This window comes from Laetiporus sulphureus (assembly GCF_001632365.1).
Source record: "Laetiporus sulphureus 93-53 unplaced genomic scaffold LAESUscaffold_44, whole genome shotgun sequence".
In the NCBI taxonomy this organism is placed as follows: domain Eukaryota; kingdom Fungi; phylum Basidiomycota; class Agaricomycetes; order Polyporales; family Laetiporaceae; genus Laetiporus; species Laetiporus sulphureus.
This window is the reverse complement of record NW_024468553.1, coordinates 275301-293046: the sequence shown is the minus strand read 5'-3', so window position 1 is coordinate 293046 and position 17746 is coordinate 275301. Positions and strand designations below refer to the sequence as shown.

General features: G+C 53.4%; 10 protein-coding genes across 10 annotated transcripts; 6 read left to right on the top strand and 4 right to left on the bottom strand.

The window, feature by feature from the left end:
- Positions 1 to 733: 733 nt before the first annotated feature.
- On the top strand, positions 734 to 1720 carry LAESUDRAFT_705368 (uncharacterized protein). Its single transcript, XM_040906585.1, has 3 exons — positions 734 to 1272; positions 1325 to 1496; positions 1558 to 1720. The coding sequence occupies exons 1-2, from the start codon at positions 960 to 962 to the stop codon at positions 1474 to 1476; spliced, it is 465 nt and encodes a 154-aa protein (XP_040760728.1). The 5' UTR covers positions 734 to 959; the 3' UTR covers positions 1477 to 1496; positions 1558 to 1720.
- A 584-nt stretch (positions 1721 to 2304) lies between these two features.
- Positions 2305 to 2860, top strand: LAESUDRAFT_762405 (uncharacterized protein; the record flags this gene model as incomplete). Its single annotated transcript, XM_040913104.1, has 2 exons — positions 2305 to 2659; positions 2706 to 2860. The coding sequence occupies 2 exons, from the start codon at positions 2305 to 2307 to the stop codon at positions 2858 to 2860; spliced, it is 510 nt and encodes a 169-aa protein (XP_040760727.1).
- A 220-nt stretch (positions 2861 to 3080) lies between these two features.
- On the bottom strand, positions 3081 to 3625 carry LAESUDRAFT_814974 (uncharacterized protein; the record flags this gene model as incomplete). The annotated part of the gene is made up of 4 exons (XM_040914646.1): positions 3081 to 3184; positions 3236 to 3326; positions 3385 to 3439; positions 3513 to 3625. 4 exons carry the CDS (start codon positions 3623 to 3625, stop codon positions 3081 to 3083), a joined length of 363 nt encoding a protein of 120 aa, XP_040760726.1.
- A 567-nt stretch (positions 3626 to 4192) lies between these two features.
- Positions 4193 to 6169, top strand: LAESUDRAFT_684566 (enolase C-terminal domain-like protein). Its single transcript, XM_040905855.1, has 8 exons — positions 4193 to 4274; positions 4336 to 4600; positions 4664 to 4784; positions 4835 to 5301; positions 5356 to 5577; positions 5633 to 5698; positions 5754 to 5900; positions 5957 to 6169. Exons 1-8 carry the CDS (start codon positions 4241 to 4243, stop codon positions 6039 to 6041), a joined length of 1407 nt encoding a protein of 468 aa, XP_040760725.1. The 5' UTR covers positions 4193 to 4240; the 3' UTR covers positions 6042 to 6169.
- On the bottom strand, positions 6080 to 6967 carry LAESUDRAFT_684564 (RBP11-like subunits of RNA polymerase). The gene is made up of 5 exons (XM_040905854.1): positions 6875 to 6967; positions 6668 to 6765; positions 6574 to 6600; positions 6458 to 6507; positions 6080 to 6401 (listed from the first exon to the last, which is right to left on the bottom strand). The coding sequence occupies exons 1-5, from the start codon at positions 6902 to 6904 to the stop codon at positions 6271 to 6273; spliced, it is 336 nt and encodes a 111-aa protein (XP_040760724.1). The 5' UTR covers positions 6905 to 6967; the 3' UTR covers positions 6080 to 6270.
- Positions 6968 to 7050: 83 nt separating this feature from the next.
- Positions 7051 to 7513, top strand: LAESUDRAFT_729710 (uncharacterized protein). Its single transcript, XM_040909694.1, has 2 exons — positions 7051 to 7346; positions 7416 to 7513. The coding sequence occupies exon 1, from the start codon at positions 7110 to 7112 to the stop codon at positions 7299 to 7301; it is 192 nt and encodes a 63-aa protein (XP_040760723.1). The 5' UTR covers positions 7051 to 7109; the 3' UTR covers positions 7302 to 7346; positions 7416 to 7513.
- LAESUDRAFT_729709 (uncharacterized protein) lies at positions 7228 to 8329 on the top strand. The gene is made up of 2 exons (XM_040909693.1): positions 7228 to 7626; positions 7681 to 8329. Exons 1-2 carry the CDS (start codon positions 7492 to 7494, stop codon positions 8098 to 8100), a joined length of 555 nt encoding a protein of 184 aa, XP_040760722.1. The 5' UTR covers positions 7228 to 7491; the 3' UTR covers positions 8101 to 8329.
- Positions 8330 to 9104: 775 nt separating this feature from the next.
- Positions 9105 to 12546, bottom strand: LAESUDRAFT_729707 (sec24-like protein). Its single transcript, XM_040909692.1, has 15 exons — positions 12473 to 12546; positions 12265 to 12414; positions 11950 to 12216; positions 11499 to 11893; positions 11319 to 11419; positions 11160 to 11265; positions 10876 to 11107; positions 10670 to 10819; positions 10332 to 10616; positions 10158 to 10276; positions 9812 to 10103; positions 9654 to 9757; positions 9411 to 9597; positions 9323 to 9357; positions 9105 to 9266 (listed from the first exon to the last, which is right to left on the bottom strand). The coding sequence occupies exons 1-15, from the start codon at positions 12531 to 12533 to the stop codon at positions 9210 to 9212; spliced, it is 2541 nt and encodes an 846-aa protein (XP_040760721.1). The 5' UTR covers positions 12534 to 12546; the 3' UTR covers positions 9105 to 9209.
- A 59-nt stretch (positions 12547 to 12605) lies between these two features.
- LAESUDRAFT_814969 (uncharacterized protein) lies at positions 12606 to 13258 on the top strand (the record flags this gene model as incomplete). The annotated part of the gene is made up of 2 exons (XM_040914645.1): positions 12606 to 12710; positions 12758 to 13258. The coding sequence occupies exons 1-2, from the start codon at positions 12672 to 12674 to the stop codon at positions 13256 to 13258; spliced, it is 540 nt and encodes a 179-aa protein (XP_040760720.1). The 5' UTR covers positions 12606 to 12671.
- Positions 13259 to 13677: 419 nt separating this feature from the next.
- Positions 13678 to 16694, bottom strand: LAESUDRAFT_729706 (HD-domain/PDEase-like protein). The gene is made up of 7 exons (XM_040909691.1): positions 16225 to 16694; positions 16102 to 16170; positions 15874 to 16049; positions 15520 to 15815; positions 15156 to 15458; positions 14897 to 15098; positions 13678 to 14841 (listed from the first exon to the last, which is right to left on the bottom strand). The coding sequence occupies exons 1-7, from the start codon at positions 16347 to 16349 to the stop codon at positions 14126 to 14128; spliced, it is 1887 nt and encodes a 628-aa protein (XP_040760719.1). The 5' UTR covers positions 16350 to 16694; the 3' UTR covers positions 13678 to 14125.
- Positions 16695 to 17746: the final 1052 nt, after the last annotated feature.

Here is a 17746-nt window from a genome sequence, read left to right as displayed (position 1 = left end):
CAGTCTACTATCCATGGACCAACTTTACTGGCGACTCCTTCAGTTCTTAAACCTCACTGAAAGTGTAGCGTCGAGCTTGATGACATCCGATTCTTGAATGCTCCGCGCTCTCTCCTTCTGGAATCACTAAACCTTTGCCAAGGGAAAGATGCATTCTCCAAAACGTCTCGGGAACAAACTCTTCGGGACTCAAATTTACAACCATGCCGCTTGCTATCACTGAGTTCGAAGCTGAAATTTATAATGCCTTTCTTAAATCCGCTTGTTCCTTGATGAAGGTCTAAATGTGTCTGCAGGTCATACGCGGAATGGTCGGTGCGTAACGTGTAGCATTCCGAGAGAGTCACTGGAGTGTGTTCGTTACAATGTACTACTGGAAAGCCTGCTCACTGGACTACGGTTTAATGGCTTTGAACGGCAGTACATAGAAACGAATATACTTTTCGAACTTCCATTGATACCCAAACAGAAATACCGCTCGCTCTCGTTCTCTTTCGAAGCACATGGCCGACTAGCCATCGCTGCAGCCAAGGTAGCACCTTCATCTCTAAGTTGTGTTTAATGAAAAACACACGCCTGGCTGATTGATGAGGTTGGAAGAGGAGGTTGAGAGAAGGAACGCGCGCAATTGAAGATACGAGATATTGATGGAAGGCGCTGCACAACTACTACTAGGTGTGCAAAGAAACGCATGCTCTCGGCACAGTCCCGTCTAGCACTGGCAGGGCCGCTTCAAAACCTCTCTCGATCTTTCAAGCCCTTCTACGCTTATTCTTGAGCCGTCTACAACATAAAAGAGAATCATTCTGGGCCTCGCTCTCTGGATTTCCCCCTAACACCGTCTGCGGACCTTAACGAGATCCTCACAGCACAATTGGCTCATGGATGCCGCGCTCGCTGTATGAAAGTTATGGAATGGTTCCGAATCTAGCTTTCCTCTTCATCACTCGCATTCCACCATGCCGGACGTTACTGTTCGTAATGAAACACCTGAGCAACTCAACGTCGCCTTCCGGTTCGTTGCCCCTGCCAGTTGGACGAACTGCCTCCGCTCTGGAGATTCTTGGCACACCCATCTCCCCTCGACACCATTCACCATTGAAGTTCGTGTCGACACCGAACAAAATCATTTCTCGGCTGAAGATTCTGCAAGAACAGCGGTAGACATCTCGACAGGATGGTTGGCCGGCACCGCCAGCGTAGTGGGAGGGTTCATGGGTTCGTTCGTTGGGGGGGCTGCAGCGGGGCCGTTGATGGGACACGCGATGGCTGGTCAGTCTTTCTCGCCATTGTAACTCTGTGCACCGCTGATGGCAGGTCTCAGCTGGGGCGCGTTTTGCGCAAAATGCTGACGGGATGGTCATTACCGTCGGTGGCGTATGGATTCCTTTCCATAACAAGACGTTCGCGATCCGTTTCGATGAAGGACAGGGGTACAGTCTGTGGGATGTGGACGAGAACCGCAAGATGTCGTAGGAATCACTTGGTCCATACAGGTAAGAACATGCAATATCGTGCATGCTTCTCCACAGCTAATCATTGATAATCTACTTATAGAATTGTTTCGAAGAACGTGCAGAGCCGCGTGCGTACTGTCCTGGTTCCAGAGCAGCAGAATATGCTCGTTAAAATGCACTACCTGGGAAGCCTGTTCACTGTATCATCGCTAAATGGCTTTGGGCTGGATTTTGCATGAGAACGAATATATTTTACAAGTTTTGCTGCGCATTTTCAGATGTTCCCTGCATCTTCTGGGAAGGATGACAGATCGTCCCTACAACCGAAACATTCATTCCAATTGCAGCCGAATCCGCTGCCGTAACATATGCTCACAGGAGATTGAGTCTACCGAACCTCCGAAACGAGAGCTCGTCGTAAGGTTCTGCGTACATCTTCCATTGGAAGGTGCTGCGCAAAAGGTGCGTCGAACGCCGCCGTAGGCGTAGCTCGGCTCCCATGCAGGCCCGTGCGGTATATGCTGCACAAGCAATAATCTGATTTTCTCCCGCTTTGCATCCCGGCTCCAACAAGTGCATTCTTCTCAGACGGAGGCGCGTAGTGACTCTCAACTGATAGTCACTCCCTCGAGTCATTCTGAGCCAGTTGACATAATTATGTGTCCCGACATCCGAGTCGATAACGTCCATGGACCCTTATGAAATCCTCTCAACGCGTCAAACAAACCACCATACGCAGTATGACATCTCGAGGATTAATCAAAGTTTAATAGGAGCAGACCTACCTATAGGCCAACGAGAAAAAAAAAGTTTCTTCAGCCCCAACTTCCACCCAAGCGCACCCACCATGCCAGACGTATATGTTATCAACGAGACACATGATACTCTCAACATTGCTTTCCGCTTCGTCGCTCCTGCAGACTGGGAGAATGCAGTTCGCGCGGGGAAGTCCTGGAAGACCCACCTCCCGTCTACGCCATTCAAGTTGGAGGTGCGCGTAGACACCATAGACAACCGTTTCTCCGCGGAAGATTCCGTCAATACTGCACTGGACATCTCCGCAGGATGGCTAGCTGGCGCAGCCGGTGTAGTCGGAGGAGCCACGGCGGCTTTTGGCCTCGTTGGCCTCTCGCCTGTGTTGGCATCAACCGTAGGAGGATTTGTGGCGCGTCCACTTGTAAAACATGCGATGAAGAGCACGTGTACTAGTCACAACCGCACTATATTTCTTTCTAACACTGCGAGTAGCCCAGAAGAGATTCCAGCAGAACGCCGAGGGCATGTTGATCTGTGTGGGCGTCCTGATACCCATGCATGACATCAAGACGTATGCCATCAGGTTCGACGAAAACGCTGGCCAGTATATCGTTTGGGATGTAGTTGAAAATCGCAGGTTGAAGTAGCGGCCCATCTCTTGGTAAGCATTGCTCCCTCAATTGTTTTTCTTCGTCACTTGAGAATCAAAAGCTGGTGTGACGTGTCATCTAGGTCGTCGATTTTTTCCACAAGATACCGGTTGTATCGTAGGTTGTGCGCCGTTGTTCCGTATCCATCACATATGCGTATCTTCATGACCATATGAATTGTCTCCTCGATGTGATACTAGGCGCGAATGTAGAAGAACTACTTCGGCCTGAAAACGAATACCCATTTGTCGTCACCAGCGAGCACATCCTCTTCTCCCCACGCCAGCTTGACTTTCTTTCCGTATGTCCATCGCACACACCCTGCATACCTGTCATTGATCTACAGTTGAAACAATCGACCTGTACACCCACTTGCAGCCAGAGTATATGCGTCTCCTTCGAACACTACTGGTCGGGGGAGCGGTTCGCGCAGGTGAGCGGTAATAACGCGCTTGACGAGGTCCTGTCAATCGTCGACGTTAGATAAATACTGCCATATAACTTTTTAAGTACCGCCGTACTGCAATATCGCGCTGAGCGTTAAAATATGCCGCGATGCTCTCCACCCTCTCAGGGCTGCGAATCGGTATCCATGGTGAGCGTAAACGCTCTTGACTTGCAACAGTTGCAAAATTTGTATGTTACCTACCCCTCTATCTTCACAGAAACTTGGACGACGATTGGCGAGGGAAGTAGCGTGTCATCAGGATGCAAGAAGACTAGAACCGTGTCGTTCAGCGGGAACAGCGAGCTGCGCGGCATCCTGATAGTGTATTGATCTGATCTCACTATAGAGCTGCTGTATGCGTTGTGGTGTGCAGCAAGATGAACAGTGACATCAAAATAAATTTCTCTCATAATTTGACTGACAAAAAACGAAGTTAGCAGTCTGACAGCGGGCCACCTACCAGAGAAGCTTTCCGAATATGGCAACCTGATGACCAAAACAGGCAGGTCTCTGTTTGCTCTTCCGCGATGAACATTTTGGATATAACAGAGGTCTTAATTGATGGCGTGCGGTTACTCCTGAATAATATTGAAATATGTGATTCTCACATAACAGTGTAGCTAGCAGAAACTAGCATTGTGCATGGAAAGTGCAAAAACAGACGGCGGTTGCTCCAAGGCTAGGCCTGTCAAGATACCTCGCAGCATGAGAGCATGAAGACTGATTCGAGCCAATTTTGCGGACGGCGAACGGGATGAGCACGGTCGACGTCGCCGCTCTTCCGCCCGACTTGCGACAGCTGAGGCGCGCGGGCCGTGCGGACCGGGGGGTACCGGGGAGGAACTCGAGGTTGCCCGTGCATATAAACACCTACCAGACATGTCGTGACCCACCGACCCTCCTCTTTTCACACCTGCTCACAGGCTGCTATGCCCATCACCATCACCGGATATGAGACGCACGGTGCGTTCCCAGTGCTGTGCGCACAATACATGCGGAAGTCTGACCGCTGCACGACATGCAGATGTCCGCTTCCCCACCTCCCTCACGGGAGATGGTACGGATGCCATGAACACGGAGTGCGACTACTCCTCGGCGTACGTGACACTGTTGACCTCGTCCAGTCTCGTCGGCTACGGTATGACCTTCACCATCGGCCGCGGAAACGACATCGTCTGCATGGCGATCAAGGAGCTTGCGAACCGGTTGGTGGGCAAGGACGTTGAGAAGCTCTTCAGCAATATGGGCAAGACCTGGGAATACCTCTGCGCGGATCCTCAGCTACGTTGGTGCGTGCATCATATGGACTCGGCCGCTTAGTAGAGCAGGGGCTCATGACCCCGCTCGTCCAGGATCGGCCCGGAGAAGGGAGTTATTCACATCGCGCTCGGTGCGGTGGACAATGCGCTCTGGGACATGTACGCTCGCTTCCGGAACAAGCCACTGTGGAAACTCGTCGTGGATATGACGCCTGTACGCCGCAGCATATTCGCTCACGGTGTACTTGCTCATTTGTCCAACAGGAGGAGCTCGTCAGTGCGACAGCCTTCCGCTACATCACAGATGCGATCACAAAGGAAGAGGCCCTCGCGATGCTCAAGACAAAGGCCGCGACCAAGGCCGAGCGCGAGGCGACGGTGCGCGAGGTCGGCTATCCCGCATATGTGACCTCCGCGGGCTGGCTCGGATACAGCGACGAGAAGATTGCGCGGCTCACGCGCGAGGCCATAGAGGCGGGCTTCAACCACTTCAAGATGAAGGTCGGCGCTGACCGCGACTCAGACCTGCGCCGCGGGAAGATCATCCGCTCGATCATTGACGACCCTCAGTACCTTCCCGCAGGCAAGAAACCGCGCGATCCCAACAGCCCAGAGCTCGTCGGAAAGAACGCAGGCCCGACGGGCAGCGTGCTCATGATCGACGCGAACCAGGTGTGGGACGTCCCCGAGGCGATCGAGTATGTCAAATACCTGGCGGAGATCAAGCCTTGGTGAGGGCGTATCAGTTCGAGCTGTCAGTCGCCAGCTCACTGCGGCTCCGACAGGTTCATTGAGGAGCCCACTGCGCCCGATGACGTCCTCGGGCACGCTGCTATCCGCAAAGCGTTGAAGCCCTACGGCATCGGCGTTGCGACTGGCGAGCACGCACACAACCGCATGATCTTCAAGCAGCTCCTGCAGGCAGAAGCCATCGACGTCTGCCAGATCGACTCATGTCGTCTCGGTGGTGTCAGCGAGGTACTCGCTGTGCTACTCATGGCCGCGAAGTGCGTGTACCTCATCGCTTAGTCGCGTAATAACGAGACTGATCGGCGGGTTAAGATTCGGCGTTCCCGTCTGCCCACACGCGGGCGGTGTCGGTCTCTGTGAATATGTGATCCATCTCAGGTCAGCGGTGATCTGAGCTGTCGTTTGTGGTGCGTTGACGATGCTTCACGATCAGTCTAATCGACTACATCGCCATATCCGGCTCGATGGAGCGCAACGTGCTCGAGTTCGTCGACCACTTACATGAGCATTTTCTCTATCCTTGCTCGATTAACAAGAACGGGCGCTACAACGTTCCAAACAATCCTAAGGAGGGCTATAGGTACGTTATTTCCTGGCCATTCTCTCGTTCTAGCTGACTGTCGCTTCACACGGCAGTATTGAGATGCGCAAGTCAAGTATCGCTGAGTTTGAGTTCCCGCATGGATCATACTGGGTGAAAGCTAGATCCAAGGGCCAGTGATCATGGAGCTGGGTATGATAGTAGTATGAGTAGGAGAAAATTGTTAGCCGTCTTATGATGGCCTGTACTAGTATTCATGTTGTCTCATATATCCGGCTCACACCCTACTACGGAAACTGTCAGCATGCGCGAAAGCATATCGAAAGCATGGAGCATCTACGTCTACAGGAATAAGGATACAGAGGTAATGGCGTGTGATACCAGGAATGACGGAACCGTCGTGTGAGGCTCAACCGCTCTCGTCCCAGTACTCAATGTTGTCTGACCGCAGGCTAGTTTTGTATGCGTCTTCGATCGCCACGCAGAGGTCGTCAAGGTTGGAGAGGGCAGTCAGGAGGGCAGTCAATGACGAAAGGTTATCTGTGGGAATGGAATGAGCGGGTCCGCATGCACGGGAGCGGGTAGGCAGGGCGTACCATACATCTGGATCCGCAGGTGAATGTGATTCTCTGATGGGTGGGGAACGCTGCGAGAGATGATCAGCGTATGGGAAGAGTGACAAAGCAATGCAAATTTAGACAAGACAGCGCACCTGTATCCGCAGAACTCGACCTTCGGGCTGCCATGGGAAGGCGAACGAGTTGTTCGTGAATGTAGGAACGAGAGAGATGGACGGGAATACGCACTTCTTCATCAGCATCCACCGCAACGCATTCCCAATAGTATGCGACTCGTCGTGGATCTGGTAGGTCGCGGCAGACAGGTCCGGCTCCGCGCCCTTGAGCTGTGTCCATCGAGCCCGAGTGTGTGTGCAGCAGAAGGCAGACCCAGAAACGCACGTAGCAACGCCCATTGTCAGCAGCGGAAGACCTCGTATACAATGGAGACCATACGATTCTGATCTTCGGAGTTGGGTCTGACATGGCTAGGGTGTTGTCTGTGGCTGCGCAGAGTGCTTTCTGTTCGCAGGACAAAGCAGAGCAGAGAAATGAAGCGCGTGGGAAACTGGCCGTGACCGCGTCTCATCTCGATGTCGGGCGCCTGTCTTAATTGCTGTGGCCTCTCTCCCGCGTGCTACCATGCCCACCTCCACCTCCCGCTGTGCCTTTGGCAACACCTCGACATCAAATGATATACATATCCTCGCTACCACGAGGCTGCCGCACTGACGACTATCTAGTATGCGACTGTGAATTTGAACTAAATGCTACGCCATTGTCTCGGAACTTCTCCGCCGGCGTCCTCACGGCGCAGTACAACGGTCGCCGTAGCAGTCGCCGCCATGCGACATGCGCTAAGTACATCTGCTCGCTGTCTTGACAATAGACGACAATGTCGTGAAACGCAGCTCGCGCGCGTCCCGAGGTATATAGCCTCGCTTCAGCTCCTCGCTGGCTCCTCGTCCTTCCCTGGATACTTACTCGTATTGCGCAGCATCGTCTGCACCCGCTCGCTCCCAGTTCCTCACTGAGAGCAATTATACTGTCGCTCTTTACTTGCTATCACACCCATGGATTGTAGCCTGTCTCCCTGTTGCAGACCTCGTCCTTCGCCTCTCTACCTCGACATTGTCAGGAGGGATATACAGTTCTCTGAGCCTTTTGCTCCCTTATATTACGATATAGAAGAGTATGAGGCGTGTTTGGTACGTCTCAATTTGTCTGCTCGTTTTCATGAGGCTCACGTTCCCCTCTTACAGTCCCCTGACCGAGCGCAGCGGATTGCCTCCTGGATACGAGGGTGCCAAACGCTCAGCGAGTTCGCTGCATGCAGCCCTGTAGATATTCGCATCGGCGACATCGAGGGCTCCCCTTCTTCGGCGTTTTCCTGCGACTCGAGAACTCCTCGCACTCTCACCTCGTCTTGCTCTCCTAACACGCCCATCGTCATCCCAGAGGTCCCCTCAATCCCTCAGCTGCCCGAGCTCCCTAGCCCGCCATCTCGCGCATTGCAGGGCCAACGCAGGCTGAACGCAGTGTATCTAGACGAACGCGTCTTGGAGCACCACCGCTATCCACCTCGCAGCATAGCCAAGCGTGTGCGCATGCACCCTTATCGCGTTGCCCGTTCGTTTCCGAACCGCCCACGGAGGCGTTCGATGTCGTTCAATGAGTCATGATCTGCTGCCTGCTGCCCTCGTGGATGAAGCTTCTGCCAAAAGTATCCCTTCAAATTCGCCTTCCTTTTTATGTATGCCCCCTTGCACTGTGTGCTGTCTCAGTTATTGTATACCGTAGTGCGGTCCTTCTGTATGGCCATTGTTGTCGCTCGTTGGAAACCCTAGACGCTCCTGGTTGGGCTACTTGTGGTACATCAATAATCATTAGCGTATTTGCTGACGTGTCAGGATGGGCAAAGGACATGTCGTAAATTCCCGTGACGAGGTGAGGGACCAGTTTGTCTGCGTCCACGTTCGTGGCAAGCGACGTGGCCACATATGCTCCATCTCCTCCTGTAATGCACCAAGTGTGCCTCAATATGCCTAGATCGACAGCCGATGCATGTGCATTCCCACGAAATGCAGGACAGAGGCGACAGACGACATGGCAGGTTCTCGTCCGCCTTTCGTCTCGGAAAACCCCCACCCTCTCACCCTTTCCCAGCCGTCCCCGTTCCTGTTTCCCTTCGTTTCATCCCACCGTGACGCCAATCGCTGCTGTTAGCGGCACGCAGAAAGTCATTATTTGGAGCAGATACGTCAGACATAAGATAGATATGCAAAGGCCGATTGGATTGAGCTCTGATTTTGGCACGTATAAAGGCTATCAGCTCATCACTCGCCCGAAGTGTTTCACGAGCTCCATGGAGCGCTCACAATGTCCTCAGGATGCATGGATCGTTCTTCGGCCGCCAGGCGATGTAGCAGCCTCGCTCGCTGAGCGTACCACATTCATACTCATTCCAAGTGCTTGTAGGAAGCATCCGACGTAAGAGTCTGAGGGCAACTTGACTTCACTGAGGGGGCGGGGCCTCAACGGTCACTGCTGGTGTCTCCGACGAAAGTATTCATTGTACTTGGCATTTTGACACTGCGCGTTAATGACCAGAGGGGTATCGCATGCGACCTGTATCCAAGATGACATGCACTCATGCGATGACATGCTCACACAGAGCAAATGGCATGCAATGATCCATTCAGATGTCAGCCTCACGCACGGCGCATTATTGACGCATAATCATTCGTCTACAGACGTCACAACGATCTGTCCATCAGCACATCCATATTCATTACCAAGGCGTTGCTTTGAAGCTACTATGATTAGTCGACACGGATCCTCCTGTGAGCTGATGGGTGCCAATGTCAGATGGCTGGAAACAGGCAGGTAAGCATAAAGACGTACGGCCGTGTTGATCTGTTTATGGACGAGGCATAGATCTAATCAACAGTCAGCCTAGATACTCGTCGTTCGACACGCACAGAAAACGTACAGTCTAGATATGACATCGCAGCATTGTTCTGGTCTTCGACCAACATATCGCTGAATTCGATCTCTGCGGCATCCATATCGCGACGTGCGATCATGAACTTTGGTGTCCATCCGCGCTGCGTGTAACGATTGGCGAGGATATTCCGGACTTGCGTCGAGAGACGCGTCTGCAAAGATGGAACGCATGTCTACAGAAAATCAGATCAGCAAGTATCGCCCAGATTGTTACATTCATATGACATACGATATGTGAGTTGATCTGGAAGAAATCCTCCACAGCTAACAGATCCTTCAGCAACTGTGGTGATGCGTCCGAACCAATCCAAAGCACCATCATCTCCTCATTATCTGCGATAAATACTGTGAGTGAACGAGCATCCGCAGGACGAGCATATACAATACCTATGAGATAGACCCCATACGACTGCATGAAAATATAGCTATCGCGCATGAGGGACGGTAGTCGGATTCGACCAATGGTCGGCTCCGGTAGTGCAATGGCATCAGTAAGATCATGCAGAGCAAGCAGCCGCGGGTATAAATGATTCATGGTGCTCCGGACGCCCATAGCCATCAGTTTGTGTGCCTGATAGTTGCGCACATCCGCATTGACATTACGGCCCTTCAACGGTTTGGTTTTCATGACGGCCAAGGTATATAGAGGGAGCACTTTCAACGCTTCTGGTAGGATCAACTGCAGGAACTGTGTGAAAAAAGACGGTAGGCAGATACAATGGACTGAGGTTACCTGAGAAGGTGGTGCAGATGCTGCACAATGTTTCCGGTAGCCCAGCAAGATAGACACGCATTTTTCGGTCAATTGCTCGTGAATATTTGCGATAGTGCGGTTAGGCAACTTCGCAATAGCTTCAATGCCTCAACTTAGCGCGAACTCAGATCCGATCAAGGGTTTGTCACCGACCTTCGCGCAGCATGTGGCATGCTACCGCGTCCAGATCCGCATAGCGGAAAACGTTGCCAGCGAGCGATGCTACTTGTAGTGCAAGGTTACACACGCGTACGCGCCGTTGGCCGGATACGGTGGTATATAACACGGCACTTTGAATGAACGCAAATGCGGTGTCTTCTAGCGCTTTGTTGTGCTCGATCACGACAGATATAGCCTTGTCGGCATCCAACGTCCCAGATTCGAGGTCGCCCAACGGGCTCTCGTAGAAGTTGCCATATTGCTGGGTGACATGTACTCCTGTTGGGACCTCGTCAACTGTGCAAACGAAAAGAGGAAAGGTCTTGACAAACCTGTCGAGCAGCGTACGCGCATTGAGCACGAATATCCCGTCACGCGGGTAAGCAAGCGACGAAATTGCGAGTGCATCACGACATTGTCACGCGTAGGGTCAAATCGAGGGTGGAAATAGAGCTCTCCACCGGTGATCGAGGATACAATGCCTGCGTACATAGGCTTGAACAGGCTCAGCATTCGATGACGTCGAACAATCTCTCACCGATAGACGCGATATCAATAGGCCTGCTCATGCCAAGGAACATATTGACTCCGATCCCTTCCTCGGTGCATTGTACAGCTAGATCTCTCCAAAACCCTCCACGAGGGACGAAGAGCGTCTTCTCTTTGTCCGTGCCAAACAATGTCGACTCGTCAACGACCGGCTGCAATGCGCCGATGCCTGTAGTAGGGATGACTCCAGCGAACAGAACCACCTGTCCACCAAGGCCTGTCTGCCAGAACGAGGAATCAGGAGATGCACATGTGCAGTATGAGAAGACATACGAGAGCTCCGAGGCAAGCGGTCAAAGCAGAACCTAACGCAGCGTCCGGCTCCGGAACATGGGTTTCGAGATTGGCCATGTTTGATAGTAGGTCGGTAATGATGCGTCTAACGAACTGTGTCACCGCCCTTCCATACATGATTATCTCAGAAAGACATACTGCGACTCTCGTGGGTCAGCGAAAAGGCCATCCCGTAAGGGTACAAAGACATCGTCTACGTCTGGTAGCACAAGCATGGGTGCATTGTCCGCTTCTTGAGGCTGAACTTACGGTGACATTGAGATAAGCCATGGTTGTGAGAACCGACTTCACGCGTCATTAGTGCAAGACAATGCGTACTGAGAGATTATAGAAGTGGATAGTCCGATCGAAGGAAATGATACAGATCTTGCAATCTGCTGGGAAGCATGGCTCGATCTTCTGCCCGTCCTCGGTTTCACGGCCATATAGAAACTCAAGCAGAAAGGTGCACGCAGCCTGAGTGAAACCGGATTGAAACGCTTCTAGAGAGACGTCGAAGGCGAACACATATGACATTGGCTGAGGCTGTCTGTTCCCAGAATTCGACAAAGGCACAAGGGGCAGATACAACGGCGCGATTTTGGGAGGAGGGTGTGGCGCCCAGTATTCGTCAGGAACAACAAAGTCAACAGTGCCCTTGTTCAGTTCAGGCCTCTGCAGATGATCAAGTCGAGCGAGATTGGCATCCAGATTGCAATAGTACTCCGGAGCAACTATGACCCATTCAATCGAGGAGCGCTTGCAAGTAAGTGGTATGCCTAGGACGGACCTTCTGTCTCGTGCGCGCATAGATTGCACTTCCAGCGTTCGCCATTGGAAACCCACTTACACCAAGGGTTAATGTACCCACGACAGTTCGCACAGCGAGCAGGCCCGAGGTCGCCCGTCTCTACCAACGGCACAGGCTCTTCTCGGGGGTCTTGGTCTGCGAACGGTTGGATGACGGCAACAATAGGTATCTCGCAGTCCGAGGCCAGACGAGAAGTGCTTGGGATATTCCAAGTCGAGACGCGTATATACTTCGGAGATGAGTTGCCTGAATGGCGATTCAGCTACTCGTGGCGCATCATGGCGAAACACGCACCTTGATCAATAGCAACGTAATCTGTGGTGGACAGCGGCGCCTGGCCACCAGGAAGAGTACCGTAGGGCTGATCCTCCCATTTCTCTCTGTCTTCCTCTATTGCGTCGATGGGTGACGGTATAGACTGAGGGTCGATGGCAGCTCGCAGACCTTCGCAGATGCATGCGAGTTTGTTGTAGGAGCAATGTGAGAGTACTACTGAGCTCACCCTTAAATGCTAATCCGGCACTGTGCGGAGGCTGAGGAATGGGAGAATTGGGAGGATTCATGTGAGCATGCAAGTTGTGGCCGAGTCGTCGTGCCGCGCGTGTAGTGGCTGCAGAATAGACGCCCATAAGCTCACGCGTAGTTGATCCCATCAGCCATCCCAAAGCCGCGTTTGCGCACTCATCCTCTCCGTTGCAGTCATGGAGCGGAATATTCAAGGTTTGAGCAATGCATCTCAGGTAAGACGAAACGTAGAAATGCGCCGGATTCGTTCTAACGCGCACAGTTCGGAGGTACCGCTGCACCATCCGATGAGCTGACAACCGAGGCCCCTAGTACTCTCGCGTCAACGGCCTTTCAACGCGGCGCTCACACCTTGGTTGCTCTCATAGAGTCAGAAAGGAGAAAGCTTAGGGAGGCCGCTGATCAGAAACGAGCGGAACTGGAGAAGGAGCTCAGTGAGATGTCCGACAAGCTTTCTGCTGCAGAACAGAAAGTACAAGAATTGGAGGCACATTGTAGCACCGTAAAGAAGGAGCTGGACACGGCGCGCAATGCACAGCTGACTGAACAGTCAGAAGCACAGATTTGGAAGGAACGCTACGTTGCGCTGGATGCCCAGCTCGCTGCTGCGGTGTCAGCAAAGGATGCTGAGATCCAGGGCTTTAAGAGCCGCATCACAATCGTAGAGGCCGAAAATAAGCGGCTGCAATCAGCCGCAGTTGCCACTGAAGATAAGGATGATGACATCCAGATGGACATGCTTGTGAGAGACATCTTCCTCTAGGCCCCTAACATGTTCATGTTGATCACAAGTCCAGGATACAGGATATTTTATAAATAATTTTGGCTTAGGTCTTGATGTCGATCCAATGGACGAGTTCCTTTATGTCCCAACTCCAGCACCATCGCCTATGATCGGTGCTGATTTTTCTATGCACAATGGGGCGATCAGCCCTTCAACAGTAATGCTCAACACAAATGCTACACCCGGGCCTTCAAGATCGCTCACCATCCGTATTCCAAGGCCATCGACCAATGAGCGAAGGCTGGTAATCCCCCTGCCTCCCCCTGTCTACATGCAGGGCACATTTAAAAGGGCCCCACTTTCCCCTCCCAATGAGGAGGAAAGAGAAGGATCATTCTATGACCAAAGTAAATGATGGTCTCTTATAGCATTCCTCTCTTCACCACAGCATCTTCACCATTCAACTCTACAATGTTTCATTGATCACCTCACATCTACATAACCCTTACTTCAGACACTTTGGAGAAACACATCATGCTCGGATTCTGACAATCGGACTAATATTCCAATGCCACTTGTCATCTTCGTTACAGCTACATGGGGGGGGTGGCGCCTAAGACCAAAGGGTATACACAACGGTAACGCCACAGCGAACGTTCCCAGTAGAAGCACATGCACGGCACAATATGGGACGACACACCAGCCCTCAGGGCACGCAGATCTACCGCGGCTCTCAAAGACCAGCACATCCCCACCAGAGCAAGAACGCAACCGGGGATGGCGCTTGCATCCGCAAAACAAGTGATAGCATGACGGGGGCGAGAGAATCTTGGGTACAGCTATGATACAATCGGTTATATGCTCATTCACAATTCATGGATCATGGATATCGGTCGTTCGTGAATGTTAGTCAGGGTTGCATGACATGCTGGCCAGGTCCGGGCGGGACGCGGAAGACGCGGACTGGGGCGTGAGAGGGCTGAACGAATAGGTCGTAAGAGGGGACGAGCCAGCCGTCAGCGGGCTGGCGCCGACGGTCGAGCTAGGAGACGGGCACGCGGAGCTTGAGCCGTCGCTCGGGATGGACGGCGTAACAGTCACGCTGTGAATATTCGGAATGGGATTCCACGAGCTGCGGTGAAAGCTCTTCTTCTTCCGCACGCTCATCTTGTACGCCTCGCGGATGGCGGCGGTCGCACCCTGTGCCTGCGTGCTGTGCGAGCTTATTGACATGATGCTCGGCGGACGCTGTGGGGACGATAATGACGACGGTGACGACGCGAGCTCCAGCCGCGCCTGGCCGAACGTCGGCGAGAAGGGGGACGTCGTCGGCGACGCGAAAGGCGACGGCGGGCCGGACTCGCAGCTCTCGTAGTGGCTAAATCCCGAGGATGCCGACGACTCGGAGCTCGCACGCGAGTGCGTCTGTTCTTCTTGGCTACGGAGGGAGTCCGGAAGAGTTGGAGGGAACGCGGAGAGAAACGCTTCTACGTGATGGAATTGACAGACCAGAGGGGGATTGGGGACTGCCGTAGCGGGCCCGACGGTAGCGGAGAGCTCGGCAGAGCGCTCTTCCCATATGGCGAGGTTTTCCCTACACTGCTGCGCGAACTCACCGAGTTCTTGCGGCACGTCAATTAAGCTTTGCGATATATCGATACTAGCGGAACGGCTCACCGGGGATCCCCTTTGTGACGAGTTCGAACAGCGGTCGCGAGAAGGTACTGATGAACCACACTTGACCCTTAGCCTCGCCTAATGAATTGGCCGAGGGCTTAACCGTAGCAGGCAGGTGAAGATGCTGCTCCAACATCAGCTGACTGATCCACTCGGACTCTAGTGCAGCCGCCCAATGTTTCGAAACGTTATATGGGCGGCTCTATGCAAAGTTCTCGTGAGCACATCCCGCAGATGACAATCGCGAAGCGGCACTCACAGGATTGCTGATGTCGGCGCACTTTATCAAAGCTTGGCACACCAACACTTTGCGCTTGTGTTCACCGACGTCCTGGCCAGCAACGAGGTCCCGGAAATTGCTCATGAACTCGGCGTGGAGGCTGAGATCAGTCGCGAGCACGGTGCCCAGTAGCAGCTTGCGGAACAACGGGCCTGAATGCGGCCGGTCCAGCAGGAAGCCAAGCCCGTTATGGCGCATGATCTGCAAAATGAGGGAATAGTGCATTTGTTCTAGTACCGACTTGTCGTCGTACACAACGGCTAGCGGCGTTCGTGCGTTTTTCTGTTGAAGTGAGTGCCTCAGTCATTATTACTCCTAGCCGAGAGCGCGAAATTGGATTAACCATGAAAGCGTTTGACAAGCCTGGGTGACCGACGTCATGTCCGATAGCCGCTATTAGCAGCACGAAAATGTCCTCCTCAGACAGACAACATATTAATTGATCACTCTGCTGTTCTTTATGTCTCTTCCACGATCGAGCATCTGAGTGCAACAGTATGGACACGGGGGGAACCATGCCTGCGCGATACAGAAAATGGTACGTTGCCTGAAGGACATCCAGTGCATGTTGAAAGTTGTGATACTTGTTGCCTTGCCGATATAGCTGCCGTAAATGCCGCAGGAAAGACGATATGTGGCCTGATAGGCATCACATTATTAGCAGCGATTTCCAAGGCATCACAGCAGCAATACTCACTCAACGGTACGCCGACCGCGTCCTGTATACCCTCCATGCGATACAACGCCTCGAACAGGACGTAGGAGCATGCCAGCACTTCTTCCTCCGGCAGCTTGTGCGGCTCAAAGTTCCACGTACACAAACTCTCGACGAGCCTATGTCGCGTGTCCTCCTTCAGGACCATCACGGGCGGTCTGCCAACGCATGAGCTCACAGCGCGCAAACGATATCAGTACGGCGACTGACGAATGTACCGGCTCGGAATTGATCGCCGTCTCTGTGTGCGCACGAACGTCAATCAAGACTTCGGCGTATCTGCGCAAGGTTCGCTGATGAGAAACGTGAGGGACCATATGACAGCTTCCATACCGCGTCTCGCCGGTCTCCGTCTCCTCCCAGCCTCCCCATCCATGCCCCGAACCTTGCTCGCTGAGCGCGAGCGCAAGCCCGCCCACGTCCACGCTCCGCCGCCGCCCGAAGGCCAGGTCGTTCATGTCGCGGGCCGATGGCGAGGAGAGAGACTGTGTGCGCGCGGATGTGCGTGTCGAGCAAGGTCGTCGAGGCCAGCGTGTTGCGTGCAGCAGCAGCGTCAGACTTTGCGTGTGCGTATATGCGGGGGAAACGTGCGGACGGCGGAGAGGACGAGGAGCTGAGGGAGCGAGCCGCGTGAGGGCTGTGGTCCCAGGCTGCTCCGCGGCCGCCGCCGAGCCTCTCTTCGGCCACGTGGAATTCGCGTTCCGCGCCTGCCATATGTAGACTCCGACGACGGATTATGCCACGGCGCACGCGGCGAGCCCGACGATCATGTTTCCCCCGACCGTGATCGTCGCACAGGCACCTGCCCAGTCCACGTCGTAAGTCTACTGCCTTTCGGTCTCAACTCGGGCTGAGACTTATCAGAGAGTGGCTCCGTGGGTACGTCCAGGCAAGATGATCTGCTATTTTCGCTTATTTTTGATGTTCTTGCCACGCAGCATTAATACAACCCACCTTGGTCCGCACAAGTGGCTGAGCACGTTCTAGGCCGCCATAGCCTGAGGTATGTCGCGCAAGCCATCCTCTGCCATTGACGTGTCCCCTTCGCCTTCGTCTGCTCTCACGTGTCCAGACAAGACGTAAAAAAGCACAGCGGTCGGATGTAGAGGTCCTGTCACAGAGACAATGCTTTCCTCGCACTAGGGTCTGTGGGATCGGCGTAATGCAAGGAAGGGTGACCAACTCGGGTCATCTTAGCTCTTACTGCCCAAAAGGTGAGCACTTCTAGAGTCGGTAGATATCAGCGCGTTCAAGTTCGCCGTTATTGCAAGCGTACCGCGGCCTTTCCCGAGAACCCAATGAGCCGAGAAGAGGAAACAAGGGCTCGCACTATGGAGCCTCGCAGTGTGAAATACCATAGCAGATCGTCTTCGCGAAGCGGCCAAAGCCTTATGTGATGTGCGCTGCATACGGACGCAGAGTTCTCTGGGGAGTCATCCGCTCTGTTCGTCAAGGTCATGCTCGAGCGCAATCCCAAAGATTACCCGTTTCCTCCCACCCATCACCCCCCATCCGAATCCCAGGATAGCAAACACGAATCACGGTGCATATCCGCCATTTCATTTTACCAGCCCCTCCATTGCACCTGTCAAGGTACAGCCCGTGCGGAACATTGACTTTACCGGGGGTTTGGCCCACATGATCGCTCAATTTCAAGTGGCTGCAGAAAGGCTGAGAAATCCTGGGCTTTGGCGTCGGCAGAGGGCATGCCACGCAATGCACCCGGAACATTGCACCCTCGTACAACGGAATCCATCCATCACTGGTCCAGTCGTAAGTCGTGCTCCGCCCAGAGACATCCCCCATACCTGCTAGTGCTCCCGACACATCCGCAGTGTGATGGCGTGCACTCTGC